Here is a 27852-nt window from a genome sequence, read left to right as displayed (position 1 = left end):
GGTCTGATCATATAAGTTATATAAGAAATCATAAAATGTCAGAGTTAGAAGGAATCTCTCATATAATCTAGTAAAAATTTACGTATTAGTGATAAAGTAAGTGCTAGAACTTCAGTTAAGACATATTGCCCAAAGGTATATGTGACAAACAAATGACTGTTAAGTCCCACTATCTCTTTTTGACAGCATGTAGTAGTAGCATAAAGCCAGAGGAAAACTTTCTACATAGCATTTATCTAGGTGTATAAGAAGCTCCACTTATTATAGGATACTATTTTGTGAAGAATTAACTCAACCCAAAGTAAGATTTAGTTTTTGCCCTTGGCTACTGAAAAGTAATCTCTAAGACCTTTAATTTCTGCTTGATAGGGGTATCTCTGATTTGGGACTTTTGCCACTGGATTAACACATCCAACAATGTGATTTACGAAGGGGACTTTGGAATATGTCATATTAGTTTCAAGCTCTGATGCAACTGAACACTAAAGGTTAGCTGCATGGGCAATATGTGACTGAGCCCTAACAAAAACTCTGGGTACAATGGCTTGGATGAGCTTCCTGATTGATAATACTCTGTGTATTGTCACACATGGATGTGCTGAGAGTGTAAGGCATCCTGAGGACAACAGAGGCTTCACCTTCGGGACCTTCCCAGATCTTGCTCTATGGGTCTTTACCCTCTGGCTGGTTCTGATTTGTGTCCTTTTGCTTTAATAAAACTGAAATTAAATATAGTGCTTCCTGAATTTTGTGAGTTATTCTAGCAAATCTGAGTAGGGAGTGGGAACCTCTAAATCTGAAGCCTACTGTTCAAAAATGAAAGTGGTCAGGAGACTCCTGAACTTGTGCCTAGTATCTGAAGTGAGGGCAGTATCAGAGAACACTGTGCCCTTAGCTTTGAGTTTGGCAATGTATTATAGTGGATATATATTTTAGATTTTATTAAAAAAAATACAAAGCAATAAAAAAAACTTTAAAAGTTACAAACTTTTTTGCTAAATTAGCCAATCTCTAATTTTTTCCTCTTCCATCTCTCCTATTTGCTTTCATGTGCTATTTTCTACTCCTTTTCTTCTCCTCTGGTAAATTTTAGGCTTTGGGTATTTTACATGTAAGTTTGTTCCTCTCTTCATGACCTATACGTATATGTGTTATTCTGCATATGCCTTCTATCTGATTTGTTCATTAATTTGTCCTTCTCTTCTGATAGTCTCAACTTCTGTAAGTGTAATACTATTTGTTCCACATTCTAATTCATAAGCCAGTTTTTTACCCTGTTTTCAAGCTCTTTTTACTTGTCATTTAGAAAATAACGTATGGTGAGGTCCTACAGACCCTTTAAGTGTAACAAACAGTGCCTCTGCGAAAAAGTAACTAACAAACATAGAACACCTACACATAGCAGGTACTCGATAAATAAGTTTTCCTTTGATTTAACTAAATAGTAAATCTGGATAATCCAAATCCTCAGAACAAACAAATACCAGGAAAGAAAGGTTTCATTTATTAACAATGATAATTTATTAATGCTTCTAACTTTTAAAAATAGGTAACTGTCATTTTTAGCATCAGTGGAATAATTCCATTTCAGTTAGAGAAATTCTCAAGAAAGAAACTTTTATATGATTTGTATGAATTCTACATAAAGAAGAAATTTAATCTGTTGATCAGGAAAATTTCAGAACAAAACTAAATTTCTCAAAGAGTAAATAATTAAACTACAAAAAGGGTTAAATTATACCTGATGAAATAATTCCATGTCAATTTCAGCTTCTGACTTCCAAGAGTTTTCATCTGATTGAAATAAAAACAGTAATTTACTAAAATTCTGAAACTCTTTTTACTTTGTAGCTATTATTGTATCTTTATAACAAAGTAGAACATGCGACATTTTCCATACCAGTATTATGCCTACTTACCAGAAACATTTTCTTGGAAAATAACTTTAGTTCCTTTCAGAAAGTTCTTGCCGATTAAAAATACTTCTTCCTCTCCTTTCACTGAACAGCTATGCAAGCTTTTCTTTAAGATTTCTGGCACTCCTGCTGGCTGAGCTGTGGGTACACATAAGCATTCCATAAAAAGAACCACCAACACTTATTTCTTTTCTAAAATCGACTCAATTATCCAGTTCTAGAAGTTGTCTTTGTGGACCTCTGAATTGGACTTCCTTTACCCTGCAGCTTAACTTTCACCCTAACAAGAAAAACCCAGGAATTAGTTTTTAATAATTCTGTATTTTTATTAATGTATTAATGTATTAATTTTTAATAATTCTGATGAAATTTTGTAGGGATAGATTAATGTCTAAGATGGGGTTTTATTATATGTCATCTTTGTTTTATCATTATGTGATTGATGAATAGGTTTTAAAATATGCACTTAGTTGGGCAGCCCCGGTGGCTCAGTGGTTTAGCGCCGCTTGCAGCCCGGGGTGTGATCCTATCCTGGAGATCCGGGATTGAGTCCCATGTCAGGCTTCCTGCATGGAGCCTGCTTCTCCCTCTGCCTGTGTCTCTGCCTCTCTCTCTCTCTCTCTCTCTCTCTCTCTGTGTCTCTATGAATAATCTTAAAAAAATGCACTTAATTGTATTTGTCGTAATATTTTTTAAGAATTCTATTTAAAAACAAGCTTGTCAAAAAAAAAATAAAATAAAATAAAAAAAAATAAAAACAAGCTTGTCCCACAGTCCTAACCTCAAAAATGCCAGCTATGCTTTTGCCATTACGAGACTTCTGAAGCAATATGTGCCTCTGGGTGGTGGTGAGGGCTACTTTCAGAATCTACACCCAGGACTCAGAGGCCCCACACCAAAAGAACACCTAAAAACAGACCGACTCCAAATCTGAATAGTTTTTTCTACAAGGGGATCTCCCTGAACTAGGATGACCTGAGCTCAAAAAATAAAATGCACTAGTTTTCCAATTACAAGACAAAGTAACCACTACTAAAATAAACAAAGAAGCTGTAAAGTACTGAGGGCACAAATCTAATGAATATATTATAATCAGCCTACCAACTTTTCTCATGCCAGGATTTCCTTAAGAAAATCTAATAAGTATTCCTTAGCAAAACAGGTTTCTAAGTCAAGTAAATCTGAGAAATACTGGGTTAAAGCAAAGCTAAATAAACAAAAGGATTTCTCTAAGTATTTAATATGCTGATAAACAGTATAAATATTCAAGAAGTGAATATAGTATACAAGTTCCATGCACATATCAGGACTGGCCATGTGACTTGTTTGTATAATGAAATGTGAACTGAAATAATGTGCCAGTTCCAAGGAAAAGGCTTTTAGAACCTCACATGGTTTCACTATTTCCTTCTTCCGCTCTACTACAAAAATGGCAATGTCCCAGATAAGAGCAGCTTCTTCAGCCTGAATCCTAAAGTGAAGGGAATGGACCTGCTTCAAAACCACAGCCAATACGATCATAAAATGAGGGAGAAATAGAACTGTTGTTGAATGCCACTGAGTTTTGTTGTTGTTGTTACTGCATCATTTAGCCTTATTTTCTGATACTAACAAGTATCCTGTCCTTATTTAATATTTATTTATTTATTCATGAGACACACACAGAAAGAGGCAGAGACAGGGGGAGAAACACGCTCTCTCCTGCGGGGAGCCTGATGCCAGACTCAATCCCAGGACTCCGGGATCACAATCTGAGCCAAAGGCAGACATTCAACCACTGAGCCACCCAGGTACTTTCATTAAATATTCAAACAGAAAATGACACTTGCAGCAACGTCTAAGAGTTTAAAAGAAAGTGTGAATGTATAACCATATACACTGGTTAAAACCCAGAGGGTTAATGTATGAAGAAAACACAAACAGTTATTGGCCAAATACTAGCAATTATATGCTTAAGATTTTATTTATTTATTCATGAGATACAGAGAGAGGCAGAGACATACGCAGAGGGAGAAGCAGGCTCCTTGCAGGGAACCCGATATGGGACTTGATCCCAGGATTCCGGGATCATGCCACTGAGCCACCCAGGCATCCCCTATATGCCCTTTTTAAATGAAGAATTAACTTTTTTTTTTTTTTAAGATTTTATTTATTTATTCATGAGAGACACAGAGAGAAGGAGAGGCAGAGACACAGGTAGAGGGAGAAGCTGGCCCCATGCAGGGAGCCCAACGCGGGACTCAGTCCTGGGACTCCAGGATCACTCCCTGGGCCAAAGGCAGGCACTAAACCTCTGAACCACCCAGGGATCCCCATGAAGAATTAAATTAACTAATTTATAGCTTTTTAGAGTAACACTGGAACTAGATATTTGTTTTAAAAGGACATTCAATGGGATGCCTGGGTGGCTCAGTGGTTGAGCGTCTGCCTTTGGCTCAGGGTGTGATCCTGGAGTCCCAGGATTGAGTCCCACATCAGGCTCCCTGCATGGGGCCTGCTTCTCCCTCTGCCTCTCTCTCTCTGTGTCTCTCATGAATAAATAAATAAAATCTTTAAAAAAAAAATTAAAGGACATTCAAGAAAAACAGTAAATTTTTTAAAGATTTTTTTATTTTTAAGTAATCTCTATACACAACATGGGCCTTGAACACACAACCTTGAATCAAGAGTCATTATTCTCCAAGGTCTGAGCCAACCATGTACCCCAGGAAATATTATTTTGATTAGAAAACAATAAGAGGCGAAAATTTATATGAATATATTATATTCAAATGAATGGAAAGTATGTATATAACCTTTCTCCCCATTTTCAAATACTATGTGGAAATTCCACTTCACTGATGCTTATCAAAACTTATTTTTTTCCTATCTCATTTTTTTCCTTTTATGTATTAAGGGTATATAATGGCCAAATGAGGCCCTTCTGAAAGGTACACTGTGTATATATCTTCTATATATTTGTATTTACTTATACAAAGAACTAGTCTGTTACTGTTCAAGATAATTTAACTTTTAACTTTTGATCTTAAAAGGTCTTTTCTATTAAAAAGTTTAATGGTTACCGAAGAGCTAGACACCATACCAAACAGAACTAAAGTCACTATAAGCATTAACTATTTTATTTTTATCTTTAAGTAATTAGTAAGCCAGCTCTTGAAAGTGATCACATTGCTTAAAAAATTGTAACACAAAAAAAGCAGCCACTTTTCTGGTATTATAAAAACAATGTGCTTCTAGATGCTTTTCAAATACTAGCTTCAAAAATAAAGCTGAAAAAAATTAATGAATGTCTGAATACTGAAAAATAACAGAGCAAATATTTCATTGTGCCAAAAGAATTAGTAAGCTTTTTAAAAATGTCTGTGAAGAGAAGGAAAGTTTACTCAATGTTACGATCCTTTTCCTAAAGTTGTGGGATACACAGAAATAACGGAGTTAGAAACTTGTTAAATTCAGTCCGATTTAATCCAATACACGTTATGGTGAAGAAAGCTAAAATTAATTTTGCTATATTTTTAAAAATTAGCATAGAAGGGTAGATACTAAAAAATATGAAAATTGGTATTTTTAATTTGCTATAGTATCACCAAATAATATAAACAATATAAAAGGGAATAATTCTTTCATCCCCTTAAAAACAAACAAAAACAGAGAATAGGTCCAGTAGTCATTGTTAAACAAGTAAAAGCAGGACTTCTTTTTTCAATGTCACAAAGCACATAAATACTGGCAATAGGCCTTCTTTCCATGGAGTGTCTCTAGCTCGAAGATCAAGTGTCTGTTTCCTCTCCTCCCTTCTACCTCTATCACCCTTTTGGCCCCTCTTCCTCTTTTACCTCCTCTCATCTTCCTGTTTCCTTTTATCTCCCATTCCAATTCTAACCCTTCTTACTAACCTATTTCCTTTTCACCTCTCTCTCTATTCCAATTGCTCAAACATGTCAAAAAGGTTATATTCATGGAAATAAACATAAACCAGGAACCTGTAATGAAACATTCTTATTATTAATTTTTTAAATAAAAAGACTTTGGAGGCCCTTTGCTTCACTGTGTCTTATTTATATGTTTACTTTTCCTTTTCCCTCATATCCCTACTCCAAAGGCTAAGTGCAACCCTCAGGCTCCCTAAAGTAGTCAGGTTAAAATTCAAATTATTTAGCTCAACACACATGTCTCTATAAAACAGATCTTGCCAGGCTCTAGTAGCTTCAAATCTTACCACTTCTTCATAGTATCTTTTTCTTTCTTTCTTTCTTTCTTTTTTTTTTTTTTGAGAGGCAGAGAAAGAATCTTAAGTAGGCTTCATGCCCAGCGCCAAGCCTGACTAGGGGCTCAATCTCACGACCCTGAAATCATAACCTGAGCTGAAATCAAGAGTTGGACACTTAACTAACTAAGCTACCCAGGCACCCCTCAACCTCTTTTTAATTCCCTTGAAAGAAGCATATGCTTTCATTGAGTGTATTTATACACCCTTACCTTTGCCTACAATGACCTTCATCTAAACCCTGTTCTGCCTGGTTTGCTTCTATTTGTCCTTCAACACACAGCACAAGTTTTACCATCTCCAAAACAAGATGTTCTTTTTTTCTAATGTTTCTCCTGTACCCTATTCACACATCTGCTATAGTCTTTATATCATTTTATAATATGAAACTTACTTATCTGTTTTTTTTTTTCTCTAGCCTGCTAGAGTAAGTTCCTTAAGCTATCACATCTTTATTTCCAGAATTGGGTATGTTTTAACTATCCCTTTAATTAGCTATGAAGTTTTCCCCAAACCTTTGGAGATTCTGATTTAAATAAGTGTTTGTTTGTTTGTTTGTTTTTAATTTTAAATGCACCACAGAAGACTCTAACAGCCAAGGTTGAGAAGCAACACATTTATATTGAATAAAATGACTGACTGAATGGAAATAAGGCAGTATTTTGTTAGAATACAGTACTGTTTCTATGGAGTAAATTGTAACCCCAATAAGAACAACTTTGACTCAGGGCGTGATCCCAGGGTCCAGGACTGAGTCCCACATTGGGCTCTCTGTGAGGAGCCTGCTTCTCCCTCTGCTTGTGTCTCTGCCTCTCTCTCCGTGTCTCTCATGAATAAATAAAATCTTAAAAAAAGAAAAATTAGTCAAAATTACTGGGGAACAGAGATAAAATGATGATAAAATCCAGGGAGTTCAGTTCCTTTTGATATTTTCAGAAAAATGTTAAAACAGGGAGTAGCAGTACAGAGAAATTTTTTTTTTAAACCGTATCCTGTGAGTCATAAATGGATTTCAAAGAAATGTTAAACAAGAAACTGTCTACTATATGATCCAGGAATTCTACCTACTCCAAGGTATATACTCAAGAGAAATGAAACTACATACCCACACAAAAACCTGTACATATATGTTCACAGAAGCGTTATTCATAACCAAAAGTTGGTAACAACCCCTATGCCCATGAGTGGATGAATGGATAGACAAATTGTGGTATATCCAATAATGGAATACCATTCAGCCATAAAAAGGAATGAAGTACCTGGTATGTGCTACATTATCAATGAACCTTGAAAACATGCTAAGAGAAAGAAACCAGATAAAAAGGCCACATACTGGATGATCCCATTTATATGAAATGTTCAGAATAAGTGAATCCATAGAGACAGAATGTAGAAGAGTGGTTTCCAGGGTCTAGGGTAACAGGGGAATGGTGAGTGACTCCTAAGAAGTATAGGAGGTTTCTTTTTGGTGGTGATAAAAATGTTCTAAAAGGGTGCCTGGGTGGCTCAGTCAGCTAACCATCTGCCTTTGACTCCGGTCAAGAGCCTGGAGTCCTAGAATCAGGCCCTGCATTGGGTACTTTGCTCAGTGGGGAACCTACTTCTCCCTCTCCCTCTGCCTGCCGCTCCCCCTGCTTATACTCTCTCTCCTTCTTTCTCTGTTAAATAAATAAATAAATAAATAAATAAATAAATAAATAAATAAAATCTTTTTAAAAAGTTCTAAAATTAGGTAATGGTGATGGTCATACAACTTTGTGAATATGATTAAACTGTACACATTAAAAGGCTTAACTGTGGGCAGCCTGCGTGGCTCAGTGGTTTAGTGCCGCCTTCAGCCCGGGGCCTGATCCTGGAGACCCAGGATCGAGTTCCGTGTCAGGCTCCCTGCATGGAGCCTGCTTTTCCCTCTGCCTGTCTTCTGTCTCTCTGTTTCTCATGAATAAATAAAAAAATTTTTCTTTAAAAAAATAAATAAATAAATAAAAGGCTTAACTGCATGGTATGTAAATTATATCTCAGTAAGCCATTATAAAAGAAAAAAGAAACTGTCTACTCTGGGACAGAAAGCATGAACCTAAATTGTATGTAAATTTAAGATATAAATGCCATATGCCAATACCCTAATTATAATCTATACAATTTAAGGGATCCCTGGGTGGCGCAGTGGTTTAGCGCCTGCCTTTGGCCCAGGGCGGGATCCTGGAGACCTGGGATCGAATCCCACGTCAGGCTCCCGGTGCATGGAGCCTGCTTCTCCCTCTGCCTATGTCTCTGCCTCTCTCTCTCTCTCTCTGTGACTATCAATAAATAAAAAAAAATAAAATAAAAAAAAAATAATCTATACAATTTAAGAAGTATATCCACTATTACGTTACGGTTGATTAAAATAAAATCTTTCTGGGCAGCCCCAGTGGCGCAGCGGTTTGGCGCCGCCTGCAGCCTGGGGTGTGATCCTGCAGACCTGGGATGGAGTCCCATGTCGGGCTCCCTGCATGGAGCCTGCTTCTGCCTCTGCCTGTGTCTCAGTCTCTCTCTCTGAATAAAATAAATAAATCTTAAAAAAAAAAAAAAACATACTTCTAAAAAAAAATCAAATAAATAAAATCTTTCCTATATTCTATAGTAGGTATCAGCCCAAAACAACCAACTACAAAAACATCAGATTATCTCTTACCTACCATTTCCTACACTGAACAGTTTTGTCCCTATTACATAAAAAGTGAAACTAATCACTTCTATTTTATTAATAACACAGAATTTTGTCAAGATCAAATGGGATAACATAGTACTACTATTAATAGGAAACTCCATTAGATTAATACCAGAGGGCAGCTTGGGTGGCTCAGCAGTTTAGTGTCGCCTTCAGCCCAGGGCATGATCCTGGAGACCTGGGATCGAGTCCCACATCAGGCTCCCTGCATGGGGCCTGCTTTTCCCTCTGCCTGTGTCTCTGCCTCTCTCTCTCTCTCTCTCTCTCTCTCTCTCTCTCACAAATAAATACATAAAATCTTAAAAAAAAAAAAAGATTAATACTAGAGAGGAGGAATTTTTTAACTACAGAGAAGTGGGAACCAGCACTTGGGCATGGTTAGCCTAGTCTTCTTGCCTACCTCTTCTGCAACTGCCTACATGCATAAAACATACATTTTAGATGGTCTGTGCCAGTTGATAAGAGGCCTCCAATTGTGGAAGGTTGCTCTCGCTGGGTTGATAGATATATCCTACCATGCAATGAAAAAGTCCTTTTGCAAACAGTTTTATTAGTAAGTCAAGTTAGTATTATCATCTCAATTTCTCTAACTCCTATGTGTCTAATTCTAAATACAAGGGAAACATGTATTTATTAACTTTCTAAGTAAGACCTCAGCATACATGAAAGTGCTTTATAAACCATACAGTATAACAAGGATAAAAAAATACTATAAAAAGTAATATTGAAGTTAATACCTTTTCCTGTATATCTATTATTTTAATAAAAATAATTAAAAAGTAATAAAAAAATTTAAAATATTTCATTTTGTTGTCAGTTTAAAAAGACTGACCAATCTACACACTGCTGGGCAACATATTTAATGAAAACTTGGGACACCTGGGTGGCTCAGTGGTTGAGCATGTGCCTTTGGCTCAGGGCGTGATCCCAGATCCTGGGATTGAGTCACGGATGAGGCTCCCTGCATGGAGCCTGCTTCTCCTCCCTCTGCCTATGTCTCTGCCTCTCTCTGTGTGTCTCTCATGAATAAATTAATAAAATCTTAAAAAAAAAAAAAAGAAAGAAAACCCATGAAGATCAAGTAAAATTATATTCTGAACATAGAATGATGACATTCATTACATAAGATGATAGGTCTTCAAAAAAAAAACAAGTCACTGAACCATTAGGAATGTACAGATCAGGAGGCTAAGGGGTATCTGTCTGGCTCTGTTAGAAGAGCATGAGACTCTTGATTTCAGGTCGTAACTTCAAGCCCCAAGTTGGGGGTAGAAATACTTAAAAAAATTTTAAAAAAGGAGGCTTAGAGGGGATCCCTGGGTGGCGCAGCGGTTTGGCGCCTGCCTTTGGCCCATGGCGCAATCCTGGAGACCCGGGATCGAATCCCACGTCGGGCTCCCGGTGCATGGAGCCTGCTTCTCCCTCTGCCTGTGTCTCTGCCTCTCTCTCTCTCTCTCTCTCTCTCTCTCTCTCTGTGTGACTATCATAAATAAAAAAAAAAATTAAAAAGAAAAAGGAGGCTTAGACTCTTGCCCTAAGATTAGCTCTAATTGATATTCATAGAAATTACTATTAGAAATATTTTAAGCTAGTTATATAGTTTAAGAAAAAAAACCCTGTTTGCATGAAATTCAGTGAACATTAATAAATATGAAAACTATCACGTAAACATACGTGATAGTATGTTTATAGCAAATTAAAAGTATGTTCTTCTTGCAAGTGATTTTTTAATTTAAATATTAATTGACATATATTCAATGTTACATTAGTTTGTGTACAATATAATGATTTAACAACTCTTTACCTTATGCTATGCTCACCATGAGTATAGCTACTATCTGTCATCATGCAACACTATTATAACACTACTGACTATATTCCCCTATGCTGTATCTTTTATTTGATTTCATTCTGTAACTGAAATCCTGGATCTTCCCCTCCCTTTTATCCATCTTGCTCATCCCCCAGCCACCTGGCTACCACATCAATTTGTTCTCTGTATTTATAGGTCTTATTCTTTTTGTTTATTCACATGTTTTGTTTTTAGATGCTACATGTAAGTGAAATCATATGGTACTTTCTCTGACTTTTTTAACTCAGCATAATACCCTGTAGATTCATCTATGTTGTCACAAATGGCAAGACTATATCCTTTTAGGTACTCCTTTCTTTCAAAAAAAGTACTGCTCATGTTTATCTAATCTAGTCTCTCTAAGCAAAAAGAAAGTGACAAATAGTCAACTAAAGGAATAAAAAAATATCCAATACCTCCGTAATAAATGACTTCTACAAAAAAAAAAGGAAGGGACAATATAGGTAATTCAAGTAAAATCCCGCAATATGAACTCAGATCTCTTTTCTTAATTCATAAGAAGTCTAAATTACATAATATAAACCTCCTAGGTAGAGGAAACAGTTCACTAACATAATCTCTTTCTGTAACCATCCAGAGGCGATGGCTAGGATGAAATGAATTTTTTAAACTTGGCATCAGCACTGCAATTTTAATTGATTATAACGGCAATGTAGCATAGTGGTTAAAAGCAAAGGCTCTAAATCCTGGTCTTAAGATTTACTAGCTATGTGACCTTGAGGGAGTTATTTAATCTCTTTAAATATCAGTTTCATCAACTGTAGAATGAAATCCATATCTGGTAACAGAGAGGACTGAATGATACAATGCTTATAAAGTGTTTAACAAAATCCCAGCATATAGTCAGAGCTCAAAACATGCTAACTTTTATCACTGGTGTATATCCTTTCCACTGTGTGGTGCTGCTTCTTAGGGCCATTAAATCCACCCCACACATCACCTCCCAGAGAGATATACTTCTTTGCCTTGTGGACAATATTATCATTAATAGTGATAATTAAGAAATGATAATAATTGCAGGTGAAATAGTTCAGAAAATTATGTTTTCTAGTTCTTTTGTATTTTCTACAATCTTTAGCCAGTTATATTTATACTTCAATAATACCTTAATGAAAAATAAAATGAAGAAATGATTAACACACTAACGAAAGAACAAATAATTAAAGTTGGCAACGATTTCTCGGTTTCTGCTGAAGCAGTATAATCTGAATTATCTAGCCATCTCCTGGCTCTGGGCTTCAGAGAGTGGCTACAGTCATGCTCAAAGTATTAGATCACTTTAAAAAAGAAGTGCAAATATACCACTAAAATTGGAAATTCATCCTAGTAAGATTCAAGCTGGGACATATTGTGAATTATAGTAAATCCAGAATTGGAGCACCCCAATTAGAAAAGCTTTAGGGACGTTTGGGTGGCTCAGTGGCTGAGCATCTGCCTTTAGCTCAGGGCATGATCCGGGGTCCGAGAATAGAGTTCTTCAATGGGCTCCCTTAGGGGAGTCGGTTTCTCCCTCCACCTCTGTCTCTGCCTCTCTCGGTGTCTCTCATGAATAAATAAGTAAAATCTTAAAAAAAGGAAAAAAAAGCTTTAGAATTCAATAAACCATCTACAGATTATTTATTTTGTGCCTATCTAAATGCAACAGAATGGAAATGGAATCTACGATCTCTAAAAGCAGTCTATTTATAACTGTACATCACACGGAAATGGCCCAAGGAAATACCAGTATCAACAGAAATTTGTCATAATAATGAAAAATAGAGAAATCCAACTGAACTTTTTTTTTAAAGAATTTTTTTTTTTTAAGATTTTATTTATTCATGATAGTCACAGAGAGAGAGAGAGAGAGGCAAAGACACAGGCAGAGTGAGAAGCAGGCTCCATGCAGGGAGCCCGACGTGGGATTCGATCCTGGGTCTCCAGGATCGCGCCCTGGGCCAAAGACAGGCACCAGACAGGCACCAAACAGCTGCGCCACCCAGGGATCCCCCAACTGAACTCTCTTGAGATGAGAAAGATACATTAGTACTTAAAAAAAATTCGGTGTTTGATAAGCTTAAAGTACGGTTATATAGTCATTTCTGAGATGAATTAAAAGAAAGGGAAAAATAAGAATTACAAAGGATAAAACAATTCGACAAAACTAAAATACATTAACAAAGGTTTTGTATCTGTCCTAGGAGTAGTGGTTGTAATATCCAAAACAACCCAAAGGAGAGTCAACTGAATGGATGGATCTGAGTCTCTTCTGCTCTTCTGAATTCAGGTATAAATTATAAAAACACAATGCCCAAGAAAATTACAATCAATGAAAATTTTCTTTTTTTAAAATATATTTTATTTATTTATTCATGAGAGACAGAGAGAGAGAGAGAGACAGAGACAGAGACACAGGCAGAGAGAGAAGCAGGCTCCATGCAGGGAGCCCCATGTGGGACCCCATCCCAGGACTCCAGGATCGTGCCCTGGGTTGAAGGCGAGACTAAACCACTGAGCCACCCGGGGTTCCCCCAATGAAAATTTTCTGAAGTGATACTTAAGGGAAAATTTTTCCTATTTATTATTTGTAATAATATTCCTTATAGGGAAACTAGAATATATGATTGAATCTAAACACACAAACACACACACACACACACACACGTCATTCATTTACTTTCCATGCCAAGATTAGCAAAATAAGAATTTCATTTCTCACTTCCCAACACTATAATTTAATGCTATAATTTGTAATCAGAACTCCGACTGCTATATATTCTCAAAGTTCTGCTTATCTTAGTATTTCTTACATTCTAATAGAAAACAGACTTAGGATTAAAGCAACTTATCAATTCTTTGGCTTTCCAATTTACTTCATAAATCATTCAGGGTACTTTTTCTTTTCTTTAAGAAGGCTCCATGCCCAGCATGGAGCCCAATGGCAGGACTTTGACTCATGAACCTGAAATCAAGACCTGAGCTGATACCAAGTTGGAAGCTTAACCAAGGGCCACCCAGGTGCCCCTAAAGTACATTTTTTTAAAGATTTTATTTATTTATTAATGAGAGACACACAGAGAGAAAGGTAGAGACACAGGCAGAGGGAGAAGCAGGCCCCAGGCAGGGAGCCCGATGTAGGACTCAATCCTGGGTCTCCAGGATCATGCCCTGGGCTGAAGGCGGCGCTAAACTGCTGAGCCACCCAGGCTGTCCTAAAGTACATTTTTTTTAATAAAAAAAAAATTTTAAACTAGGCTACACACCTAATTTGGGGGGTTTGAATTCACAACTCTGAGATCAAGAGTCTCATGCTCTAGTGACTGAGCCAGCCAGGCGTCACCTCAAATTACTTTTAAAATCAGTTCAGGATGATAATAGGGAACTACAAAATGTTACCACCTTTAGAATTTTATTTATCCACCTTTAGACTAAAAAATCTGACTATAGCTTTTAAAATGTTTCAAGTTTTGGGATCCCTGGGTGGCTCAGTGGTTTAGCACCTGCCTTCACCCCAGGGAGTCCCGAGATCGAGTCACACATCAGGCTCCCTGCATGGAGCCTGCTTCTCTGCCCCCCCCACCTCTCTGTGTGTCTCTCATAAATAAATAAATAAATAAATAAATAAATAAATAAATAAATAAATAAATAAATAAATAAATAAAATCTTTAAAAATAATAAAATGTTTCAAGTTTTGCATGATCACAAATTTAGAGATGTCTGAAAATTAACAGAAAATGAAAAAAATCAATATATATTTTCTTACTTACTACATAAAATCGGAGAAGAGGGTGTTTGCAGTGTCAAAGTGGAGCCATCTTTCCTTGTGATGTTAACTCTAAAAACCAATCTGGCACGAGTGCTTTTTTTCTTGGAACCAGCAATTCCTATTCTGGCTTCAACATCAGCATTCCTCAATTTCAATATTCCTACACAGTCCACCCTAGCACAGAAAAAAAGACATTAACTGATATTTTCTGTTGTATAAATAGTACAATATTCTTAACCAAATAATTTTTTTTTTTTTTTTAAGAGGGGGAACAACAGAGGAAGAGAGAATCTTAAGCAGGTTCTACACCCAGTGGGTAGCCTGACAGGGGCTCAATCTCACAACCCTGAGATCATGACCTGAGCTGAAATCAAGAGTCAGATGTTTAACTGACTGAGCCACCCAGGTGCCCCCCAAAATAAGTTTCTTTAAAAAAAATTGCTAATTATTAGTTTTTTGAATATGTAATACAATCATAAGTTTCCAAATTTAAAAAGTACAGAAGGGTGAATTCTGAATATTCATAATTCTTAATCTTGTCAACTTTTCATTTATAATGCTAATGGAAAAAATAGTAAAGTAAAATCACTATTTCAAAACCTGAACACAAGTAATGGTTTACAAGAAATACTTCCGCCGTTTTTAAATTTCAATTTTTTTTAAAGTATGCTCTACACAGAATGTGGGGCTCAAATTCACGACCCTGAGATCAAGAGCTAGTCAGGCACCCCAACAGCCATTTAAAAAAAATAAATGTATCCTCTCTGCAGCTAATTCAGATATTAAAATAGAGGGAAAGAATTTTACCTAAAAACAAGCAAACAAAACTAGCAACTATCCCCAAAAAGAACAGAACAAAAAAAAAAAAAAAAAAAAGAACAGAACACTATACAGCCATTAAATTATATGCTTTTAAAGTAATACTTACTATATGGAAAATGCTGATGGTAAGTGAAAGTAAGGTTACAAAACAGTGGGTACAGTATTATTTCAATGTTATCCAAAAAAAAAAAAAAAAAAAAGGATGGAAAGACACATATCAAAATAGTGGTTATTTCTGGGACGTTGGCGTTTGGTATGTTTTTAGCTTTTTATTATTATTCATTTTTCTTTTTGTTTTTTATTTTTCTGTATTTTCAACTTATAATGAATAAGCACTATTTTTGTAATAAATAACTTTTCCTTTCTTCCTCTATATACACTTATTTTTATAATTTTCAAAAGTTAAAAAATAAGCCTTTATTAAATATTCTTCAAAATTTCCCTTTCTAATTAACCTCTTACTAACCTATTCAAAATGGCTTTCAAAAGGGAATTGAAAATAGAGAAATGTCTTAGCTATCCAATACAAATAATTACAACATAAGTTTACCCCTTTTCAATATATTTGCTGTTTTTATGGTTCAACTTTAGGATTAAAGGACCTTAATAAAAGCCTTAAGGGGAAAAAGTTTTTAATTTAAATCATTAACACTTCCAATAGGTTTTAGGCAATGAAAATCCATAAGATGAAAAAGCCCCAGAACATTCCTTTTTAAAAAAGGAAAATAAAAACAGAAGGTGAATTTAGAACAGCAATATGCTTTTTCACATCAAGATGGGTCAAGGTACCATGAATGGTCTCTGTCAAAGAGTTTCTAATATAAACACTATGAGCACAATTTAGGAAAGCAAATCTAATCGTCTGTCATTTTTATTTTTTAATGTTACTTTTATTAACCCAAGTAAGTCCATATTATTTTCAAAAAAGCTAGCATTCCACCTGGCTTTTATTTCCTTGCCTTTCATCACGGGAATTCCAATGCAAAGGGCAAAAAGAGTTCATTTTAACCCATTACCATTCTGTAATAATCTATTTTTGTACTTGTAATGTTTAAAATATTTTAATAAAATACTCAAAATCTTCCTTTTTTACATTAGAAACTAAAATTTTTTTGATGCCACTGTAAAGGTGTAATATATACTGAAAAACTGTTTCCTAAGTACTTACGCCAGTGTCATGTTGTTGCTTGGATCAAGACCAACTTCTATAACGGTAGTGCCTTCAATGTCCACTTCTTTACAGGGAGTTGTATTTCGCCCAGTTACCCTACAGGCCTGATAAAATCCATGTGGTTTCACTCGACCAGAGTCATTGCCCACAAACACCTGCAACACTACTGGCTCATTATGGCCTTCCAGCTGGAATGAGATAACATGGAATATAAACACTAATTAGCCTTTCAAATAATCTAATTGTCAAATCAAACACTTAAGACCAAGTTCTATATTTATAACTAGACAACAATAAATAATTTAAATCCTTAAGAAGAATAAAAGTACATTATTTTCATAAAAAAGGAGAATTGGGGGATCCCTGGGTGGCGCAGCGGTTTGGCGCCTGCCTTTGGCCCAGGGCGCCATCCTGGAGACCCGGGATCGAATCCCACGTCGGGCTCCCGGTGCATGGAGCCTGCTTCTCTCTCTGCCTGTGTCTCTCCCTCTCTCTCTCTCTCTGTGACTATCATAAATAAATTAAAAAAAAAAAAAAAAAAAAAAAAGGAGAGTTGGCTAAGTTTCTGCAGGAAATCATAAGTTTTAATTCTGTAATAATCATACTTTGATTAAAATTTATGTTTAATGATAAATTATCATTTATAATTAACTTGTACAACCAGATGCAAATGAATACACAGTCCTTTAGGTATTTATAAATTTATAGACTGCCAAAGCATGCAGGTTTCTCAAAATATACCACCACCACTGGTGGAAAATTCACTAAACTGTGTTAGTGGCATCGCTAGCATCATCATCAAAAGAGTACATATACTGAATTTTTCTCTTTTAAAGCTATTTAAATAGAAAAGTGTTTGAAGTGCAACTGTTTAAATAATAGGGAAATGGAGTATACGCATACATAACATCATGAAATACTGGACCAAAACATAATGGTCTGAAAAACTGTTAGTTCAACCCAGGATCTGTGGGTCCTAACAGGTCTCTAACAAGCCTTCATAAATTTTAATTTGTATGCTGAAGAATAAATAAATATTTAAAACAGCATTTGGGAATAAACAATTCCAATGCAGATTTTTGTTCAGGTTTACAGTTAAACACTGAAGCTTCTAATATAAAATGCCTGAAATCACAAAATAACTTGTACAATGTACACCAAAGTGCATTAAAAAATTCATACATCTTTTCTAAATACTAACCAGTACAGCTAATCTAATCTTTTCTAATACTAACCCAGTATAGCTGTATCTCTGTGAAAAGATATCAAAATGAGGGAAGCAGGGGCAGCCCCGGTGGCTTAGTGGTTTAGTGCCACCTTCAGCCCAGGGCGTGATCCTGAAGACCTGGGATCGAGTTCTGCGTCAGGCTCCCTGCATGGAGCCTGCTTCTCCCTCTGCCTCTCTCTCTCTCTCTCTCTCTCTCTCTCTCTAATAAATAAATAAAATCTTAAAAAAAATGAGGGAAATAAGCAGACAAATAACCAATCTACCCAAACTATTAGCAGTATTTGGAACAGTGTCTGGCACATAAAGGGATGCATACTTGTTGAATGAATGAATAAATAAACTTCTGAGATCTGTCAATTCACTCCCTATCACAGGCAATTAATCTAATAATATTTCTGACCAGAGAGTACTTAAACAAAGCATAACTTAAAGTCAGAACTGGGTTAAAAATATTGCCCAAACTATCAATCCATCTGGTTAGACAAATATTTACAAAAAGCACAACTGAAATTTCTTATTTACCTATTATTTGTCCTGAATTTGGGGGATTGAAGATGAACTGGTATGGTAAGTAGCAGAGGGATAGGAATGATGTTGTACACGAGGCTATTAACCCAACCTTAGAAATAGCCATGGATAGGTTTCCTGATCCTAAGATTCTACCATTATTTCATTAAAATTTAAAATGAAAGGCAGTCCAACTGAATACTGTTCAACTAACACATTTTCATAAACTGTATTTTTTTTTTTTATGATAGTCACAGAGAGAGAGAGAGAGAGAGAGAGAGAGAGAGAGAGAGGCAGAGACATAGGCAGAGGGAGAAGCAGGCTCCATGCACCGGGAGCCCGACGTGGGATTCGATCCCGGGTCTCCAGGATCGCGCCTTGGGCCAAAGGCAGGCGCCAAACCGCTGCGCCACCCAGGGATCCCCATAAACTGTATTTTACAAGAATTTACCACAGACTAGCCAAAAGTCATCATGTTTAATGTTTTATAAGGGGTAGGAACACTTACTAAACATCTCCCATCCACTCTTTTTTGGTTTGTCTTCAAAGAGAAATATTCTTTCTAACAAAGTTTCCCAGATGCTGAAATTTAAGCCCCCTTTTCCCTTCTAAATTCTGAAAAAATGAAGTTTCAGTTGATATCCTATTTCTTAAAGTGAAGACTTAAACTATTTATCAACCAATTCTTTTCTGAGATGAAGTTGTGATTCCTTTAGCCATCTCAAAAATCTTATTTTCCAAGTTCATAATAATTTCTACAATATTTTTTGAATTCACTTTATTTTTTTTTTATGGTTTTGTTTATTTATTCATGAGAGACACACAGAGAGAGAGGCAGAGACACAGGCAGAGGGAGAAGCAGGCTCCATGCAGGGAGCCGATGTGGGATTCAATCCTGAGACTCCAGGATCACGATCTGAGCCAAGGCAGATGTTCAACTGCTGAGCCACTCAGGCATCCCTTGAATTCACTTTAAAATTTCTTCTTAAATATTAAATTTGGGAAGAATTAAGTATCAGGTTGATACCAATGTCAAATATAAGGGGAACATAATTCATGGTTTCCAGATATTTATCAGAATACTCTCTCACTTCCTCTTTCATCTAAGCTAAAATTTAAATGATATCAAAGTAACAATATAGGCTTCAGTTAGACTTTTGCCTTAATTTCTACTATATATAGCTAGTAATTCTATCATTCTATTGTAGGCAGCTTTTGCTCGTTAAAAACAAAACTGGAGAAAATTCTTTGTATATTGCTAAATAAAATCAGTACCTTTACTGTAGGAAAGCCTTGTTGTGTCCTGTCCTTTACTGAGCCACGGCTACCCTCAGTCAGGTACCGAGCTCGGTGCTGGGTTTCAGGCTGTACAACTATCTTCAGTTCCTTTCCCTCACTTTTAACAGGATACTGTCCACACAACATAGGGCTCTTCTTTACTCCACTTCCTTTTTGGTTTTCCAATGTTCTGGAAAGTCAAAGCACAACATGGAAAAAGTATCAAAAAAGGTTTTTTTTCTACAAAAGTCATCTAAGATGAAGAAACAATAGGCAGTAACATTAAAAACCAATGATTATCTTATTGACAATTTACAGCCTAAGGGAAGATACATTTCATAAGTAAAGTATCTCTTAAAATTCCATAATAAAACTTAACTATACAATGCAAAAATAAAAAATGCATATGAGTGGTAGAAAGAAGGGAGGACAGACTGAATGTAGTAAGCCAGGAATAACAGGTAAGAGAATAGCTGATGTCATTATAACCTTTCACAATGTACTGTAGTCAAAACAAATTTTAAGGCTACAAGATTAATTACTGTCATTTTCTAATCAGACTTCCAAAGCAAAAGAAAAGTGGGGGTAGCAAAAAGAAACAAGCAAAAGACCTTAATAAAACATCTAAAGTACAAGAGGCATACATATTCTTTTGGATATCTTTCTCAGTATAAGATTTTTTTTTTGAAAAAGTAATAAAAAATCAGTGCCCCAATTTTTATTGGAAGTTTAGATTTATTCTAAATAATCTTTCTTAGAAGTGTAATTTTTCATTGTATTTTTATTTGTGATTAAGTAACTAAAATCCTTAGCATATAAAATCTTTATAATCTGGGCTTTACACACAGGCAATCTATTTTTTAAAATTGTATTTCTAGGGGCACCTGGGTGGCTCAGTGGTTGAGCGTCTGCCTTTGGCCCACGGTGTGATCCCGGAGTCCCAGGATCGAATCCCATGTCGGGCTCCCTGTATGGAGCCAGCTTCTCCCTGTGCCTATGTCTCTGCCTCTCTCTCGTCTTTTATGAATAAATAAAATCTTTAATAAAAAACATTGTGTTTCTAATGTTTATAACGCATTTGCTATGTGGAGCATCCAAAGAAAAATATTTCAAATGGTCGTTAGGACTTTAGGCCAACATATTTAACCTGAAGCACTGCAAATATGTGATAAAATAAATATAAAACAATACTACTAGTTTTAACAGATTTAAAATTATCCACGCACAGGGATCCCTGGGTGGCGCAGCGGTTTGGCGCCTGCCTTTGGCCCAGGGCACGATCCTGGAGACCCGGGATCGAATCCCACGTTGGGCTCCTGGTGCATGGAGCCTGCTTCTCCCTCAGCCTATGTCTCTACCCCTCTCTCTCTCTCTCTCTCTCTCTCTCTCTCTCTCTCTCTCTGTGACTATCATAAATAAATAAAAATTAAAAAATAAAATAAAATAAAATTATCCACGCACATAAATTTTTTAAAAGATTTTTGTTCATTTGAGACCATGAGTGAGAGAGAACATAAGCAGGGGGAGGGACAGAGAGAGAGGGAGAAGCAGACTCCCCGCTGACCTGGGAGTGGGGAGCCTGATGCACAGTTCGATCCCAGGACCCCGGGATCATGACCTGAGCTAAAAGCAGGTAATCAACTGAGCCATCCAGTACGTTTTAGAAAAGAGTCAGGTGCTCCTGGGTAGCTTAGTTGGTTAAGCACTGGGCTCTTGGTTTTTGGCTCAGGTTATGATCTCAGGGTCATGAGACTGAGCTCTGCGCTGGGTTCTGGGCTCAGTGGGGAATCTGCCTGAGATTCTCTCCTTCTCCCCCTCCCCTTCCCCCACTTAAATGAATAGATTAAATCATAAAAATACAATAAATAAAAGTCATGCCCTATAATGCTTTTTGTAGAACTCACACTGAAAATATAGGAGACGATAGAGGACTATGGACAAAAAACTCCAAAAGCAAACAGGTCCCAGGAGGAACATTATGACTTCAAACAAAGAAGAGCAATGGTGACTCAACACCAAAGAAACAAACAATCCAATCATGAAATGGGCAAAAGACATGAACAGAAATCTCACAGAGGAAGACATAGACATGGCCAACACGCACATGAGAAAATGCTCTGCATCACTTGCCATCAGGGAAATACAAATCAAAACCACAATGAGATACCACCTCACACCAGTGAGAATGGGGAAAATTAACAAGGCAGGAAACAACAAATGTTGGAGAGCATGCGGAGAAAAGGGAACCCTCTTACACTGTTGGTGGGAATGTGAACTGGTGCAGCCACTCTGGAAAACTGTGTGGAGGTTCCTCAAACAGTTAAAAATAGACCTGCCCTACGACCCAGCAATTGCACTGTTGGGGATTTACCCCAAAGATACAAATGCAATGAAACGCCGGGACACCTGCACCCCGATGTTTATAGCAGCAATGGCCACGATAGCCAAACTGTGGAAGGAGCCTCGGTGTCCAACGAAAGATGAATGGATAAAGAAGATGTGGTTTATGTATACAATGGAATATTACTCAGCTATTAGAAATGACAAATACCCACCATTTGCTTCAACGTGGATGGAACTGGAGGGTATTATGCTGAGTGAAGTCAGTCAGTCGGTGAAGGACAAACATTATATGTTCTCATTCATTTGGGGAATATAAATAATAGTGAAAGGGAATATAAGGGAAGGGAGAAGAAATGTGTGGGAAATATCAGAAAGGGAGACAGAACGTAAAGACTGCTAACTCTGGGAAACGAACTAGGGGTGGTGGAAGGGGAGAAGGGCGGGGGGTGGGAGTGAATGGGTGACGGGCACTGGGGGTTATTCTGTATGTTAGTAAATTGAACACCAATAAAAAATAAATTAAAAAAAAAAAAAAAAAAAAAAAAGAGCAATGGTGGCTAAGAAGCCTTAAATCTGGCCCTACTGTTTAACCCTCCATCTCTAACCAAGTTGTTGTCTCTATTACCAAAACAAAACGAGGAAATGCTATATGCTCAATGGAACCAGGGACTAGGATGAACCTCATGGCTAGGAAAGGGACAGAAGAATGGAGAAATGAAGGAATGCCAAGGAATGCAGTAAGACTGACAAGGTAAGTGGGGGAGTTCTGAGACCTAACGATGTGCCCTACATCTTCATATTCCCAAAACCTAGCACAATTCCTGAAACCACAGGTGCTGAGAAATTAGTCATTATTTGAAGGCAAATAGAAAAGAGAAAGGAACAAAGAAAGGAAAGAGACGAAAAAAAGAACACCTATAACAGTAAGATGAGAAAGACTGGATCCTAACTGGCCAAGGAATGCCATTCATGTAAGTTTGACATACGTAAGTCAACGATTACCTGTTTAAGTCATTTAAAAGGCCCTAGAAGAATAAATTCTATGAATCAAAGAGTTGAAACTGGAACAACAGGCAATAAATCCTATTTTCCCTTTCATCATTCTGGGTAGAAATTCAAACATCTCCTTTCAATACAACGTGCTCTCCAAAAATTTGCTCTTACTTATGAAAACCTACAATTTTATCATTTGTAACTTATTTTAAAATCAAAACAAAAATATTCACTTCACAGAAACTATGTAAAAACACCTCCCCCCAAATATTCATTGAAAAGAAAATTCAGCAAAATGCTAACAGTACTTGTACTGAGTGACTAGATTATGGATTATTTATTTTCCTCTATTTTTCTGCATTTTTCCAAATGTTTGTAATTAGTATCTATTAATTTTATAATAGAAAAGGCAACAGTTTGAAATATAAGGAAAGTTTAGCATATATCAATGAATTTGGCAAGATACAGTTTTTGTATTCACTTATGCTAGCCAAGCTAATATTTATGAGGATAAACAGATGAACACTATTTTCAGTAAAACAAGATATCTCATTCAGGACGAAGACTGCTGAGTGAGTTGACAAGTATACACATTCTTAAAGAAGAATAGTTCAATGTAACTAAACAACTTCTGAAATGATACTTTTATAAGCCCCAGAACTATCTTTATTCTCTAAGGCTTAAATGTAAACATCTATACATATATATTTAGATCTTTAGACACGTAAAACACATAAAACAAAGAAAATGTCAACTAATTTTAGAAAAGTAGTCAATGAAATTACTAATTTTTCAAGGCATGATGGCTTAAGAACAAACAAGAGAGTAGCAGTTAACTGTATGGGATTTTACTTTTAAATGACATCTAAAAGGTAAATCCACTGTTTTAGCATACTCTATTCAGAAGTCTTTTTGTTGTTGTTTTTTAAAGATCTTTACTTATTCATGAGAGACACAGAGAGAGAGGTAGAGACATAGGCAGAGGGAGAAGCAGGCTCCTCTGGGGAGCCTGATGTGGGACTCAATCCCAGGACCCCGGGATCATGACCTGAGCCAAAGGCAGACACTCAACCACTGAGCCACCCAGGAGTTAAATATCCTTCTGGTTGTCTATGTCACAAAAAATAATTTTCACAACAAAATGCCTAAAAAAGGTTTCATATCAGATGACATCATATCTTAATTTCAAGGAATATCTAGAAGAGATTTAGGGCTACTGATTCTCAGAACATTTAGTTGAATTTAAAAATGACATGGTGAGAAATGTTTAAACACTGAGTAGTTGTTTTTTTTCTTTTAAAGATTTCATTTATTTATTCATGAGAGACACACACAGAGAGAGGCAGAGACACAGGCAGAGGGGGAAGCAGGCTCCATGCAGGGAGCCCGATGTGGGACTCGCTGCCAGGACTCCAGGATCACGCCCTGAGCGGAAGACAGACACTTAACCGCTGAGCCACCCAGGCATCCCAGGACTGAGTAGTTCCTTTTCAAATGATTTTGTTTTCTTAATAAGCTCTTTTATATAACATTTAATTATACAAAAATGCTATTTCCATCTTGAAGATCAATATGCAACATATTTGAGAGTATATTTCCTATAATTTAGCATTTGTAAATTATAAATTTATGACCTAATAGATCTAAGACTATATATATCCTCTCTCTCAAAAGATTTCTAAATTTCTTTCTATTTAAAAAGATTTTATTTATTTGAGAGACAGAGAAAGTACAAGCAGAGGGAGCAGCAGGCAGAGGGAGAGGGAGAAGCAGGCTCCCCACTGAGCAGGGAGCCCAACATGGAGTTTGATCCCAAGACCTTAGGATCATGACCTGAAGACAGACGCTTAACCCACTGAGCCACATAAGTGCCCTTCTTTCATGTTTCTAATACCTTTCTTGTTGAAGAATACAGCACTTTGGCTTGAGATCTTCTTAATTAACTGCTTTGAAAAGCCTATTTTTCTAAATATTTACGAGATTTTATCCTCTCCTCGATATAGTTTCTATAAATTCAAAATTAAAACTTCTTCCATCATTTCTATTTGCTAGTGTCAAATATTTTTCCATTACCTAAGAAGCTGGACATTTCTTCTGCTGCTTGATGAGTTTCTGTTCCATGAATTATTTCATGAGAGATTTTTGTCTTGACAAATGTTATTATACTTTCCCTGGGTAACCTCAAATCATTTCTAAGATATATCTATCATACAAAAGCAGAAGCAGAAAAGATGTAGGTCAAGATACCTCTTTAATAGGAACTGCAAATCATATGTGTTGACTAATCCTATGTCAAAATTTTATTTGTTCTTCATTTGGACCTTTAACATTTATTTCAGTATAAAAATGAAAATCTCTCTTCCGGAACTTAAAAAAATTTTTTTTGCATTGAAGCCCAAATAAACACATACTTATATACACAAGTCTTTTAAATCAGTGCTATCATGTTTCAGAGCATTATTCTCTAGGTACTACTTCTACAAATATGTTCTAGAATTGACTTTGCTAATAGCAAGAATTTACGAAAGGGTGTATCTTACTGTTTTTTTTTTTTTTTTTAAAGATAATTTCCTAATCTGGACTTTCTAAAAAGAAAAAAAAAAAAACATTTAAATGTGTATTTTTATTTAACTACATCACCCCAAAGGAGTTCTAATTGAGAGAAGAAAAGAAAAACAGTATAGAATAATTATGCCTAAATGATAGATATTACTTTAAAAATGTAATATGGGGAGAATATTTAAGAACAAGCTTAATATACATTAAAAATATTCTCTAGAATGTTCAACCAAATTTCTAACTTAAAAGAAATGAATGATGTCATCGAGTAGTAAACCAACCAAAAGCTTCTCCAACAGCCTTTGTAACAACCTGAAATTGTAGGAGGTTCTGGGTCAACTAAAGGACCATAATCTGCCACCCAAAAAAAAACCTCTCAAAATCCAATGAGTTACATTTTATCAAGTTATGTTGAATGCACTACAGAAAAATCTAATTTAAAAAGCAATTAAATATAATAAAAGTACTAAAGGAATTACAAAATTAAAAATAATTCATAGTATTCTGTATTATAGCAATAAATATTCTCTCCTATAGCCATGGAGATATATTTATTTACAGATATGTTTACAGTAAGTGCTGTGAACTGGCGGAGATGAATGAAAATTCAAATGTGTACCATGGTCGTGTTCTATCATCTTCCAATACATTAACCCAGAATCACAGATAAAAAAATTAGTGATATATTTATTCTTCTTTAATGTCAGCACAATGTATCAAAGAAAAAGCTTAAAAAGTACATGAATAAATGATGAGAATCAAACCGTCAATTTAGTTTTTTCTTGTTTTCAATCAAAAGCAAAAAGAAAAAGTCTAAAATCCTCATAGAAATGGAAATGGGTTGATCTATATGGGGAGACAACATGAAAGAACACAAACTAGCCCTTTTCGAACGTTTTGAGTTAACTATAGCCATTACATTGTAGTTATTTCTCTGAGTAAAAATATTTTTAAATCCTTTTAAAATACAAATCCATTTGTAATTTAAAAGTCATTTCAAAACAGATTATTTTCTACTACTGAATCATACCCATAATAAAATACCTATTGCTAAAATCTATTAATAATATGTTTTTCTCTAGTGAAACTTGGTAATTTTAAGTTAGAACTTTCATGTATTTCTATGATAAATTCAGTATCTTTGCTTTATATGCACACTTGAGCTGAGCAATTACAAAAACTGGGGAATGATTTATTTATTTTTTGTTTTGTTTTGCATAATGGTGATAGAACTTTAAAAAATGTGAATACCAACCCATTTCCTGCTTTTGAGTTGCCTTTGTTGTCCGTGGTAAGCTGAGAAAGCACATAGTGAGGTGCTTTGGCACTGTCGGCATCAAATATATCCATATTAGATTCTTCACAATCTCGTCGTTTGACCCCCGGCCTCTGCTTTGGATTTCGTTTTCGTGATTTACGAGGTACCTCAGTGTTATCATTGTAGGAACTGGTGCTCATGTTACTGAAGTTGGAGGGGGAATCCTCCATCCACATACTGCAGCTCTGCTCTGATTCCAATCCACACCCCTCATCCTGGCAGGACATCCGACTGTTATCCAGCAAGTCCTCAGGTGGTGGTGAGATGTACAAGACTGTGTGCCTCTTCGGTGTTGATGGATGCTGCTGAACTGTGTTACTGGTTAACTGCTTTTCACTTACCCCTCTGTTACTTACCCCCAAGGCTGAGGAGCAGCTCTCCACTTGCATAGCCTTGCTGTCGGTGACTGAGGTAGAATAAATGGTAGGGCTGGAAGAGGTGGTAAAGGAGCTGCAAGCACCGCCCATGGAGGAAGAGGAGGGAGCTGAAGAAGCATCTGCGGTGTACAATTTAAGAGTAAATACACTATACATGTTTTCACCTATGCTGGCTAGCAGTCCCATTGAAAATGTGATTCGTGAACTGATTGTTTTTCCCCAAAATGAATAGTTGGAATTTGGTTAAGTTTTAGAATATAAATGCTTCAAGCAATATAAGGCCTAAAAAACGCAATTTTAAAAAATGCCCAAACAGCAATATTTTACTTGTTATAATTGATAGATTTTTAAAAATCTAATTTAATGTTTTAAGCTGTAAAGCAAGAATAAAGCTTTTATTGCCTCAGCTGGATGTTCTGTTGAATTTTAATCATTTAAGATAATAAAACCCCAATATGAAATATATGCTTGTGGTCCACATTCAATGCCAATTAAATAATCCATTATAGAATTTGAAAAGTGGGACTGTGCTTAGCCACAAAATATTAAAATAAGTTTCTAACCTATGAAGCAGAGAACTACAGGTCATTTTTAATGCAGACACTCCCTGCTTCAGAGGCAAATCCTGGAATAAAAATATGAGAAAATAAATGAGAAAAGAGCTGCTGATTATTCCAGATATCAATTATAAAATGAGAAATAAATAGAAAAAATATATAATCAACTGAATTGGAGGCAAAA

The 27852-nt window shown here is 36.0% G+C and overlaps 1 protein-coding gene across 7 annotated transcripts in view; it reads right to left on the bottom strand.

Annotated features, from left to right (window-relative positions):
* NFAT5 (nuclear factor of activated T cells 5) overlaps positions 1-27852 on the bottom strand; it is a 122044-nt gene that overhangs the window by 30966 nt on the left and 63226 nt on the right. For 4 of the 7 annotated variants that reach the window (XM_072816743.1, XM_072816753.1, XM_072816735.1 and 1 more), the window contains 6 exons: positions 26672-27230; positions 19519-19711; positions 16506-16696; positions 14517-14689; positions 1920-2054; positions 1742-1794 (listed from right to left, as the gene is read on the bottom strand). In XM_072816743.1, coding sequence (XP_072672844.1) covers positions 1742-1794; positions 1920-2054; positions 14517-14689; positions 16506-16696; positions 19519-19711; positions 26672-27230 — 1304 coding nt within the window. Of the gene's footprint in view, positions 1-1741; positions 1795-1919; positions 2055-14516; positions 14690-16505; positions 16697-19518; positions 19712-24930; positions 25049-26671; positions 27231-27674; positions 27737-27852 lie in introns of those variants that run through there. The other 3 variants (XM_072816764.1, XM_072816772.1, XM_072816783.1) reach the window with 3 other exon arrangements.

This window comes from Canis lupus, chromosome 3, assembly GCF_048164855.1.
Source record: "Canis lupus baileyi chromosome 3, mCanLup2.hap1, whole genome shotgun sequence".
Classification (NCBI taxonomy): Eukaryota; Metazoa; Chordata; class Mammalia; order Carnivora; family Canidae; genus Canis; species Canis lupus.
Note: the sequence above shows the minus strand (reverse complement) of the source record. Positions and strands in the feature narration are given on the sequence as shown.